The 12,723-nt window shown below is 36.8% G+C and overlaps 1 protein-coding gene across 1 annotated transcript in view; it reads right to left on the bottom strand.

The window, feature by feature from the left end:
- LOC129262440 (programmed cell death protein 7-like) overlaps positions 1–12,723 on the bottom strand; it is a 33,787-nt gene that overhangs the window by 17,881 nt on the left and 3,183 nt on the right. The window contains exons 2-5 of the mRNA XM_064099799.1: positions 6,129–7,161; positions 4,216–4,362; positions 3,373–3,462; positions 1,600–1,722 (exon numbers count right to left, since the gene is read on the bottom strand). Coding sequence (XP_063955869.1) covers positions 1,600–1,722; positions 3,373–3,462; positions 4,216–4,362; positions 6,129–7,148 — 1,380 coding nt within the window. The 5' untranslated portion in view covers positions 7,149–7,161. The remainder of the gene's footprint in view (positions 1–1,599; positions 1,723–3,372; positions 3,463–4,215; positions 4,363–6,128; positions 7,162–12,723) is intronic.

The following is a 12,723-nucleotide window of genomic DNA, read 5'->3' as shown; positions in this document are numbered from 1 at the left end:
AGACCTCCCAGACATGCCGGTGCCTATTACATAACACCCCCAGGCATGCAGCCGAGTGAAATACTTGAATCCCTTATCTGTTCTGAGATAAGCCTTGATTTCCCCATGATTTGTCAATGAAAGGTCGCTTTAACATCAATAATTAGACGTATCTACCTATAATGCTAGTTTTACTTTCTGAATTCCGCTACCCAAATGATGTACACAAATTTCTACACATCACAGGGAACTTCATCAGTTACCTTCCTCAAAATTTAATAAATTACCCACTAATCTGGGTCAACTTCCCACTCTAACTTTAGAAATCACCTTCATGAACTTTACACACTATAGTTTTTATTAAGTTGTACCTCTTGTTTATGTTGTTTATATATATATTTTTTTTTTCTTTCTTTTCATATATGTTTTACTTTGTTTTATTTTAGTTTTGTTCTGTAATTCGTTATCAATTATCATTATCAATGGATTATATTTCATGTTATGATTTGTCATATTAATTGTCTTACATTGCACTGGTCCCATGGAAGAACAGCAGCAACAATTATAGTTGCAGCTGAATATGGGCTACCAGCCGTAATTTTATCTTGCTTGTATATCTGTACATTTTTATTTGTAAAACTGTATATTTTTAATCTTACGGAAATAAAAACAACAACAACAACCTTACCCACAGTGCAAGACACCCTATCATTCCTCTTCACTTTTTCTACCGTCAGATACAGACAAATTACTGAGTATTTTCTTAAATTGCTTTTAAATGCTGTCTCTTTGGACGATACTACATTTATTAACCTATATGTTAATAATAAAAATAATATAGCATTTATAAGGTGCCCATTATCAATGGCTCTCTATATGTTACTACGGCTATACCTCTAGCTGCTCAAAGGCGCTTGGTGCATTCGAGGAATTAATCCTGCCGGGTACCCATTCACCTCACCTGTGTCGAGTGCAGCACAATGTGGGTAAATTTCTTGCTGAAAGAAAACACAGCATGGCTAGGATTCGAACCGACGTCCCTCCTATCGAAAGTCAGTGGTAATGACTTGAACATGACGCCCCCACTTAGTTACCAACTTCAAGGTATTTAGATTTCTTTATTTGTAGTTGATAACATCCATTGCATCTAAAAATAATGGATATTGTTGATTATGCACACGAAGAGATAGGTTATACCTCTTTTTCCATCATAAGCAATATTTTTCTTCAAACAACAAGCTTAATTCATACCCTTAATCGAAAACGATAGAGTGGAAGTAAAAGATTTAAGGAAATCATATGTGGAGCGTTGTGGCACAGTGGAATATTCTCTGGACTTTGAAACAGAGGGTCGTGGGTTCAAATCCCAGCCATGGCGTAGTTTCCTTCAGCAAGAAATTTATCCACATTGTGCTGCACTCCACCCAGGTGAGGTGAATGGGTACCTGGCAGGAATTTATTCCTTGAAATGCCGAGTGCTGGAAAGGCTGCTTGAGCTACAGCTGGGGTAATAATATCCAAGTCCTTTGGAAGCGCATAGAGACGTTATTTATAATGTGTTATGCGCTATACAAGAACTGACTATTTTATCATAAATAAGTAAGATTCTAGAATTCATACCTGTTCTTTTTCTTGTTTGGACTGGAGAGCGGCAGCCAGAGAAGCGTTGATTTTCTCATTCCGTACTCTGAGGGCCTCTTCTTTCATCTCCCATTCCTCCATACGATGTCTCCTATACCTATCCTAAATCAATGAAAAATATAATATTCATGGCATTCAGTAAATATGTGATATATAAATTTAATAATACTTATTATTATTATTACTATTATTCTTATTATCATTATTATAATCATTCTTATTATCATTATTATAATCATTAGTTTTAATATTATTATTATTATCATTATTATTATATACTCATAAATGTGTAAAAAACTAAACTAAACTAAACAGGGAATCATTGACCATTTATTAAAACTCTATCACTATTACAATAAAAAATGACCTATCATTTTAAAGCTTTGAATCTGCTCCTTCGCCAGGTATAACTCAGACGATTCCACGTGCACTCATAAGTGAGTAAAAACAATTTGAAGAGAGGATACAAAAAAGTCACTTGTCGGGGGTAACTGAATTTCAAAAGGAAATCGAATGTCTAAAAATGTCAATATCCATTCTTTAATTTGATACCTCAATCACAGAAAATGGTCATGAAATAACAAAGTTCTGTCTGTTTGAAAGAATGCTTGTATTTCCATAATTTCATTAAACAAGTGTGTTTTCACAGATTCCCTCCTGCAGCTATCATACGGTTAACAAACGACTGTGCATAGCTGATCGTAAACAAAACAGAATGTTGAATATGTCTGACAGGTAGTCTGATAAACGTCTCCAAGCATTATTTTGGATAAACAGAAGTTCTTTTTCTATTTCTCAACCATTTTCTGTGATTCTGTATCATTTAAAGAGCAGATTGAACTTTTTAGACATGTAATTTTCTTTTGGAAATTCAGATATCTTCAACGGTGACTTGACTGTTTTTAATCCCTTCTTCAAATTATTTTTACTCATTCATGCATGAATGAGGAATTTTCTGAGTTATACCAGGTAATTCTCACACAACGCCAAATGGACTTTATTTTCAAGACTGCACTTTGGCTTTCTGTTGCCAATAGGAGAGTTATCTGCACAAATAACTCTTTAGGAATGGTGCCAATAAGAGTGAATTCTCATGCTTGCGGCTGAATGCAAAAAGGCTACTGCTTGAAGGACTACGTGTAAATCCATCTGACGAAAAGTTTGTTGTAAAAATACCAGAAAAAAAAAAATATATATATTGGTAAAGGTATTGGTAAAATATTGGTTGAGGCAAATCCAATAAAGATTAAAAGAAAGTTATTGGAATTTTAAATTTTTGATTTATGAATAAACAAACTATTTGTCAGGGTAAACTTGTCCTGTAGGTGGATAAAAGGGTCACCCAAACTATGTGATGAATGTTGTCGTTGTACCGCCTGCTAGCAGTCAGGGTTCCCACAGAAATTTGAAAACAGAATTCCATGACTTTTCCATGACTTCCCGTGACGTCACGGGAGTTATGTAAAATTTGGGATGTCACAAAACTGGGAAAAATGGAAATCGTGAACCCCAATTATAAAAGCAGAGTATGATCACAGAGTATGAGAGTTGCGAGACACGACAAACTGGAAAGCTGCCACAGCTAAGAGGTAAATGCAATTCCATGACTTTTCACAAATTTTCCAAATTCCCTGTATTTTCCCTGAATGTCCATGACCACAAATTTTTCCAGGATTTTCCATGACTGTGGGAACCTTGACCAGTGTGCGTAAAATATCATCCCTCTTGATGATGCATTTCTCTTGGGCTTACCCTCTTCCTTCTTCTTCTTTCTATCTGCCGTGTGAGTCCCTTGATAAACTCTGGGTTGTTTATTCTTGTTTGTAGATTCGACAAGTGCTCCTAAAGGAGAAAATCCAAAATGAAAAAAAAAAGAAAAATGATAATCTTTTAATTCCCTCATCAACATAGAAAGATTCATTTTCATATATTTAGGCTGGACTGCCGTACTTTGGCAAAAGGAAGCAAGTTAATACAAAAGTATCATTTGTTGTAAATGAGCAATGTTTGTTCGTCATTTACACAGGCGTCAATACAATTTAACAGCATATTTTCTTCAATATCTTTCCATAGAAGGGTAATTTCTTCCCCAAATTTTGCCTGAACGTGCAACATACAAAGGGTGTTTCAGAAACAACAATAACTCAAATTTGACTGATGTGTCACTTGCTTCCTTTTGCCAAAGTTGGGCAGTGTAAGATAATAAGTCGTGCGTTACTCATATTTTATTTATTGATTTAAACCAAGGTCACTGCTGCTTGAATACAATGAGGGTGAACAAAAGCTGGATTACAGTTTTGCAAAAAGCAATCTGGGATGACGAGTCTTCATATCATAGGTCAGCAGGTAACACACAATGCAAACCAGACAACACTTGTTTGTGCATACCATATTAACAGCTTCAACACATGTAGAATCAAGATCCATCACTGCCCAATCTTTTAAAGGGAAACCTTGGTAATATTTCATTTTCTATTAACATTACATGAAGATTTTGTTTTATTTCCCAAATGAGCTTCAACTGAATGCAGGAATTCCTTGCACTGTATATGCTATGAAGAAAGGAACTAGTATCTCCGATAAAATCAATCGTACCGTTTGCATATCCATTTCTTTGCACAGCTGAAACCATTTCCTTTCATCATTCTCCTTCATCAGGGTTTCTGACGCCTCTTCTTTCTTCCTTTTCAGCTGATCCAGCATATGCTTGAATTTGGTCAAGAGCATCCTTGCCTCAGATATCTAAAGAGAACGAGGGAATTAGGGATATGGACCTAGGTATAAAACACTTTATAATCAGAAAGCATGTATCATAATTAAAAGACAATTGATATTTTCAGAAGATGAACCGAAATCCTGATTTAAAAAAATGCTCAACATGTTTTTTTAGTTTGCACCAGTATACATGTATAGTGGTTTAACAGAAACATGACAATTTTAACTTATACTTTTAGATTCAATTTCAATCCAGTCTACTTGGGTAAAGCCTTCATTGGATCAGAGTCTGTGCGGGTTGATCCTTAAATGTTAAAGGACAAGTCCACCCCAGAAAAATGTTGACTTGAATAAATAGAGAAAAATCAAACAAGCATTATGTTGAAAATTTCATCACAATCGGATGTAAATTAAGAAAGTTATGACATTTTTAAGTTTTGCTTATTTTTCACAAAACAGTGAAATGCACAACTCAGTGACAATCAAATGAGACAGTCGATGATGTCCCTCACTCACTATTTTTGTTTTTTATTGTTTGAATTATACAATATTTCATTTTTTAAAGATTTGACGATACGGACCAACTTGATTGAACCATATAGTATTAAACAATGCTAATTGCACATGTTCAGGGAGGAATGAATCGTTGTTTCACCTCGACAACAGGGAGAAAATTTGAATATTTCATATTTCATATAATAAAATAAAAAGAAATAGTGAGTGAGTGATGTCATCAGTCTTCTCATTTGCATACCGACAAGGATGTGAATATAACTGTTTTGTGAAATTAAGCGAAACTTTAAAATGTCATAACTTTCTTATTTTACATCCGATTTTGATGAAATTTTCAGTGTTATGCTAGTTGGATTTTTCTCTTTTTATTCGAATCAACTTTTTGTTGTGGTGGACTTGTCCTTTAAGACCGATAGATTCTCATATTTATGTAATGACCTAAAGTTAGAACCAGAAAAAAAAATTACAAGGGAGCAGGGGGCCCTGGGAAGCGTCTAATGAAAGGACATGTCGGACATTTAATCCGATAAGTCCTGTTTCATCCGACAGTTACCATAGTAACAGTGCTTCTCAGCCAATCAAAATCAAGAAAAGATGTAAGATTTAACAACTTTTCGGACTAAAATGTTGATGAAACGCTCTCCAGGAAAACCCCTATTCACACCAATGATGGAGCTTGTCCAATGTTGCAGATTTAGGCATTCGGTTGTGAAAAGTAGCCCCTAAATATAATTTTTTTTTGCCTGGTTATGACAATATACTTTTTTTTTCGAAAGCTTAGGCCCCTTTTTGACTTTCTAATATACTTTTTTATCTCATGACCCAAAATCTAATAAGATCATATTCCCTCCCATATGCATACATGTACCATTGATCCATCAAACAGCTATCAAATGAAGGAGTGAAATAGGGAAAGATAGATGGATTGATTGATAACCCGATTCGAAACATACTGCATCCGGGACAACCAACAGTGCAAGAAGGTATAGAAATGACTTAAGTGAGTGATAAAATGATCTTTAGAATGTTAATCAATATTGCCACTTATCTTCAATTTGATTAATTAAATTCAATATTAATATTTCATTGTCTGGCTGGTAGAAGGGTTATCGGTTGCACATGTATGGTAATTTTCAATTCTTGTGTGGCTGACATAAAGGTATGTAAAAGCTATGTGGAATAACTTAAAAGAATAAACACTCTTCTACCAACAGGACCAGACCTAAGTTTGAATTCTAATTCCTTTCCGCCAACTAGACGTCGTTTGGAAACTCACATACCTTTACCATTGGCTTGGTTGCTTCTTTGGATACACCACGTTTTATGAGGGACTTTGACCTCTCATTGACCCACTTTTGATCCTCACTCTCCTTCACTTCTTGCTGGTCACCCTCTGTCTTTATACCCTGCCCAGTGGCATGCAGTCCACCCTGTCCCGGTACTATCCCAGGTTTCCCAGGGAACGAGTTCTGGTTACTCCTATCTGATGGCTTGCTTCTAAAGGACTGGTAAGGTTGGAGTCTGGTCTGAGCCGGATTGGAGCCTCCATGCTGGAGTCTTCTGCCGCTGGATTGTTTGGAATGTGATGAGAAGTTGTTTTGGGTACCGTTATCAACACTTTCACCCTGAAAGTTGGCCTTCGTTGGCCCTTGGCCTGGGTTCCACCGTCCATGCACTGGACCAACAGGGGATGAATCTGTTGGCAATCGATGCTGAGGCTGATGAGAGAACATTCGAGGAGGAGGAGGAGGAAGTGAAGGGCTGTATCTCACCATGTTGGTGGATGGCTGAACTCTGCCATCACTCCTTGGATGATGCTCATGCCGATGCGGAGGTGGAACAGGAAAAGGTGGGGGGCAAGGGGGTGCGGAGTTGAGTCTGGGACCACTCGGCCAAAACTGACTACCATGTGGTGGCCGAGGAGGCATAGACTGATACTGTGGAGGCCTAGATTGGAGCTGGAAACCTTGACCAACTCGTTGATTCGGATGAGCCATCACGTTAGAGTTTTCCAATGGTGCAGGTGGAAAGGAGTTGTTACAGGAAGCATTTGAAGGCAGGTTCTGATTCCTGTACTGATTTGTAAATGTATCTGCTGCTTGATTCGAAGATGGTGGAAAGGGTGGTGTCTTCTCCTCTAAAGAGATAGACTGTTGATTTGCATAACCAGCTGGTGCATATCCATCCTGTAGACTGTTTGCAAGTGCCCCGTGGGATGAGTGGTGCCCAGGTGGAAAATATAGATGATCTTGTTTCTCAGCAGGAGGTGGAGGGGGAATTCCCCATGACGATGAGCTCATGATGTTTGACTTCCTGCCAATATATAAAAATGAAATGATATTTTCAAAAAAGTCTTTTCCATGCCTAATTTCTCAGATGACAATAAAAACAAGTCCAAGTAGAACTATTTCATTTCTGATATTTATCTGATAAAATGAAACCTACTGTTTATAACTGTAAAGAATAACAATATAGGCCCCTGCTGTAGGCTTGTAATTTATTCCTACCGCCCTGGGAAAGTTTTTTCTTCTGCACTTCCCTGAAAGGGCTGGTGATAAAATTGTTGAGCGTAGGTCACTTGGTAGTCAGTATTGTTATTTAGCTTTTAAATAAAATCCCAACTGGGTTAATAAGAACAGACATACATGTACATTGTACCAAGTCTCACACTTTACTAGGCAGGACATTCCCACCTTTGGGACTCTTGCTCATCCCCCAGATCTCTCAAGTCTGTAGTACAATGCCTATCCCCACATACGATATACACAATGCCTATGATCTCATGCGGAGTAAGAGAAAATCTCATGCATAGCTGGTCTTTGAACTTGGCATCTCTGTAAAGTTTATGATGAAATAAAAATGGTAACATGAACGTGATTGGCTGGCGCATTCGTGTGCTCTGGCTGCAAAAGAAACATGACGATGACCGATCGTTGGAACCCCACACCGGCTCTTTGGAATTAAATTTTTAGATCTTAAATCATATATTTCAAGAAACTGGTAACCTGATTGTTTTGTTAATTTTCATTCACACGCTTTGTTTTCTCTGTCAAACGGGGGAATTGAAGAGTAATCGAAGAGGGTGCGGTAGCTCACCCTTTTCTCCATAGACGCTACAGTTAAGCGTCAAGTGAAACACCGGCACTAAGAGTCTTATGGGAGAATTCCGTCTGTGTAGTAGGACTAAAAAAATCAGAAAATGTTTCAAAACTCCTGCGAAACAGCGGATTTTTCAGTCTAAACTCTAGAATAGATAGAGTAAAAACCCCAAATATCGGACGAAAATTACTTCAACTCCCTCCGCACAACTACATGGACCCGCACTGGCGGGGAACTTGCATGCATGTGATATACATGTATGAGCATACCTGCTACTGAACTGCACACACAGTAGATCTATCAAAAAAACTATTCCAGGGGTTAAATCCATGGGTAAAATCCATGATTTTGACTTCCAAAGATTCCTATGACCCTCGCTAATTATGGACTCCAATAGATCAATGACCCAAAAAAATCTTGTAAGGGGGAAGTGATTTTCGCTGGAAATATTGCCCCCAAGATCGCACATGTTCGATCTCTCGCAAGAAAATCTGCAATGGCTGCTGCGGGGCTTCCCCACAGCGGGAAATTCAACACCCTTCCAAATATGGCACTCTCCCAAACATCGGACATGTCAGCCGATTGAATTGGAAATGCGTGTTGTTGACGCTCACGCTCGTTTTCAGAACGAAATCCAATGTTTAGAGCCGAAAGAAGTCCGTTTGGTAAGTAAATAATTATTATTTACCGATGTGTAATTAAAAATTATTGATAGAATAATTAAAATCGGCATTTGCGCAGCTGAAATAAGTTATTTTCTCAACAATCTCAAGCAATTATTTTGGGGTTCAGAGCGCGACTTAAATTGCCAAAATTTATCGCGGTGCACAACTAGTTTCTAACCTTCTCGTAATAAGTAAATAATTTCTGTTTACCAATACCATACTTTTTTCAATTCTATTTTTTAATGACATAAATAATATTCAACATTCGTACTAGGGAAATACACATGATTTTTATTTGAATCAGTGATGGTATTTTTGTTTTGGTCCAATTAGTTATGTGTCCGATATTTGGGCACTTTACTCTATATTCTCATGCAAAAATCCCACAAAACTGTCAAAATATTGTAAAATTCTCATAGTTGGCAGCTCTGAAATATAAGGAACATTGTCTACTAAAATTTTATGTGGAATTTTAGGATTGTTCACTGCTACCACCTTGCCTGTGGGGAATCTAAATGTAGACCTATGCAGTGTAGGACATAGACAGCTGGCAGCCGTCTGTTTCGAGGAGTTTTTTAACATTATTTTAATTTTTTTAATTTCTCCTCATACACAGACGGCTCGCTATCGTGCAGCCACCATTAGGGGACTTACAATGCAAAATCCCCCCGTCGGGGCTCTTCAATTTTTGTCTTTAATGAATCAAACATTTGAAAATTAACGCGACCGAAATGCAAATTAATATTCCCTCTTGGCATTAATTGCCAAAAAACGGGGAAAATCAAGTTAAAAGGAACAAAAACAGTGACTTACCTCGGCTGTCGCGCAACTTCACTGCCCTGTTTTATCCGAACTTAATACACATAAACATATGGCCATTGAGTCCCCTGTACAGATCGCGCTAGAACTTCGGTCTCTGTATTTAGTGAGTGAAGCCAACGGAGTTCAGCTGAACAACCAACATAACAGAGACCGAAGCTTTTGGTCTATGTAGGACATAGTTTAAAAAGTCGTCAAAATTCCACTTTTTTAACAAAATATACTAATTTTCAAACAGTTGCAAATTTGCAATCTATAATCCTATATTTCATTAGTAATGTAAATGAACGTGGGGATCATTTTTCATATTTTATGTATTCATCGGAACGCAAAAAAAATTCAATTTTTTGCATATTTTTGTGCAGGCCCTCTATTGGTGAAAAATAAAAGATCAACAAATTATCATTTTCCAATCTCTATTTTTAATTTAGAAAAATAATAAAAAGATTTCAATTTAGTTTACATAACGAATATGGAAACTGACTCACTGAGACCTGCGGCCCGTTTCTCAACACCTGGACAAGTTAGTCATATCTTTGTCCACCAACCACAGAGTTAGTTCCAATCTTACTAAACCCGTTTCACGAAAGCCTTCCTAACTAAAATCCATGGAAAGAGTTCCATATGCACCCCCCACCAAAAATAACAAAAGATTGTTGAGACTTCCGGTTCGTTCACTTCAGATTTTTCTATCATTTTTTTACTGTTGCTTACCTTAGTTGGGACTCGAACTCACCTCGTTTGATCTGCAGTCAAGACCTTTCCCGCTATGCTAGCGAGAAGCGCTGATACCAGAAAGGGTATTTTTACGATTATCAGCCGATAGTTCGACTAGTCTTGACTCGCAGACCCTTTACTGACTAAATAAACCGATGTCTATGGACAATTACACGCACAAGATCTCGCTCGAAATTTGACGGAATAAAGCCATATTTTGGTATGTATTTCCACTTCCCCATCATATATGTTCGATATTAGGGCTAGATATATTATTCTGAACCTTCTCCATGTTTTTATTTTCAATTTTAGTGGGGGGTGCGTATGGAACTCTTACCAAATCCATTGAGACGTAGCCTTAGTCACAAAATAACATAATTTTCAAAAAGCAAAATTATGATTAAACTGCAATTATTGTGATGAATTTGGAAATACATCTAATCAAAATAATAGCAGAGGCAAAATCTGTACCAAGCATAAACTATGAAGACTGGAGCATTCAATTGCTGAGAAAATGAAATTATGAATAATTCATTTCATGACTAAAAAATCGCATGTGGACGTTGAGATGGGTACCCCTGGGATAGTAAATTTTGATTGTTTACGGAAGTAAACCACAATGCTTTTCTTTGTAAAATAATAATAATTATATGTTTATTTATGGTTCCAATCATCATCAAAATATAGTTTAACAAAGATTTTTAAAATCTTTAGATACCGAAACACACGATTTGACAAATGATTTGCATAGATTAGAGATAGAATGTATCAAAATGTTTATAAGGGTCTGAAAACAACGAATACGAGTCCAGTTATGGATGACCTGACGTGGCAGAATCTTTATCGATTCAATTATTTTACTATTTCAAAATGAATGGTTTTGCTGCGTTTCACCAACATATTTGATAGTTTCTCTGCATTACAATTATTATTGAATGATCTATCACACCTGTTGTGCAATGTAATTACAACTTCTATGATTGTAGGGACAGTGATTTTCCGCGATCGCGGAAAACGGACGGAATTCACGGAAAGGGCCTTTTGAAACGGAAAGTGGCATTTCAAATGGAAAATCACGGAAAATGTATTTTCCCTCAAAAAACACAGAATAGCAACAGAAATTACTCCAAAATCACAACAAAATGAGAATATTAAATCGCCACAAAACCCCAGAAAACACGATCTCACTTCGCTACTATCATGACAATTCACACATCGTGACTGCACTCGACATCAGCACACTCGATTGTACCCCGCACCCGGCCGGCCGGGTTGCGCTTGGGCTTCACATGCACACATATATCGTTCAGCTACACGGTCGTGTGTTGCTGCCCTCTACGTTTGAAGATGTAACAGCACGATATCGTGGTCTTAAAATCCAAGATGGCGGATTGGCAAAAGCCGTTGACTGATGATAACGATGTCCAAAAAACCCAAAAATTATCGATGAAATATCATTTCACCGTGAAATAATGCTAATAATGTGAAAGGTGAGGATGTATGCCACTCATGGGATCAATGCATCTCGGGTGCGAAGGATTCATATGCACATGGTGCACGCAAATTTTTCACACCCTTTTTACTAAAATAACTATGCCATTCCTTTTAAAATAATGTTTCTAATTGTGCTATGACACTTAACGAACCATATGGATCGTTTCTTGACTTTTCTTTGGTGTGTTTTTAAGAAAAAAAAAGCATTTTCTCGTGATCTTCACGTAGATACCGCAGGGTCATCGTGGTTGTAAACTTTTGCTTAAAGAGGGCGCGCGATATTATTCACAAGATGTTTGTTTACGCAGCATGCAGCTTGTACTGCTAGCTGCATTTTAGACGCTCAGCATTATTTTCCTCTTTCTTTTTTTTTTTTTGCTGTCAAGCAGTATTTTCTATTGTAGCGCCATCAGCGATGATGAAATGTAAAGAGTCGCCTTGAAATGAAGAAAAATTATGTCACATTAATTCGTTAGTTTGTTTCCTATTTTTTTGCACTTTTTTCTTCTTCCTCATCTATGATCAAAGGTGAATACCTTTTTTTGATATCTGTTCTAAAAGCTGGACATTTTAAATATTTTGTTCAAGTAAATAAATCAACAGGATAGTAAACAAAATGCGATAGAGCTGCCCGAGCTGAAAATTCTGAAACAAGGACTTGAAAATAAAACATTCTGAGCACTTTTTATAACCATGATGAGGAGACCTATATATATATATATATATATATTTATATATATATATGTATATGAAATAAGCTAACACGAAAAAAAAACGTTTTGGGGACTGTTAAATAAGAATTCATGAGTGGGATAGGTAACTATCTATTCTATTCTTGTTCGTTTTCTATTATTATTTGTGTGTTGTGTTTATTTTTCTTGAAGCACCAAAAGGTGGACATGTCCGCTAAGATATATTAACGAAGTCACCATTATTATCACAAGCTAACGGATCAAAATGCGAGCGTGAAACGTGAGCTTCTTTTTTTCTTAATTCAGTCTTAACGATACTTTTTCATCATATTTTAAAGGTGAATCTCATGATTCAAAATGATAAATGCTTGCCCCACGGGCAGAAATAG

Source organism: Lytechinus pictus, chromosome 5, assembly GCF_037042905.1.
Source record: "Lytechinus pictus isolate F3 Inbred chromosome 5, Lp3.0, whole genome shotgun sequence".
Lineage (NCBI taxonomy): Eukaryota > Metazoa > Echinodermata > Echinoidea > Temnopleuroida > Toxopneustidae > Lytechinus > Lytechinus pictus.
The sequence above is the reverse complement of the archived record's forward strand: the minus strand, read 5'-3'. Positions and strand labels throughout refer to the sequence as shown.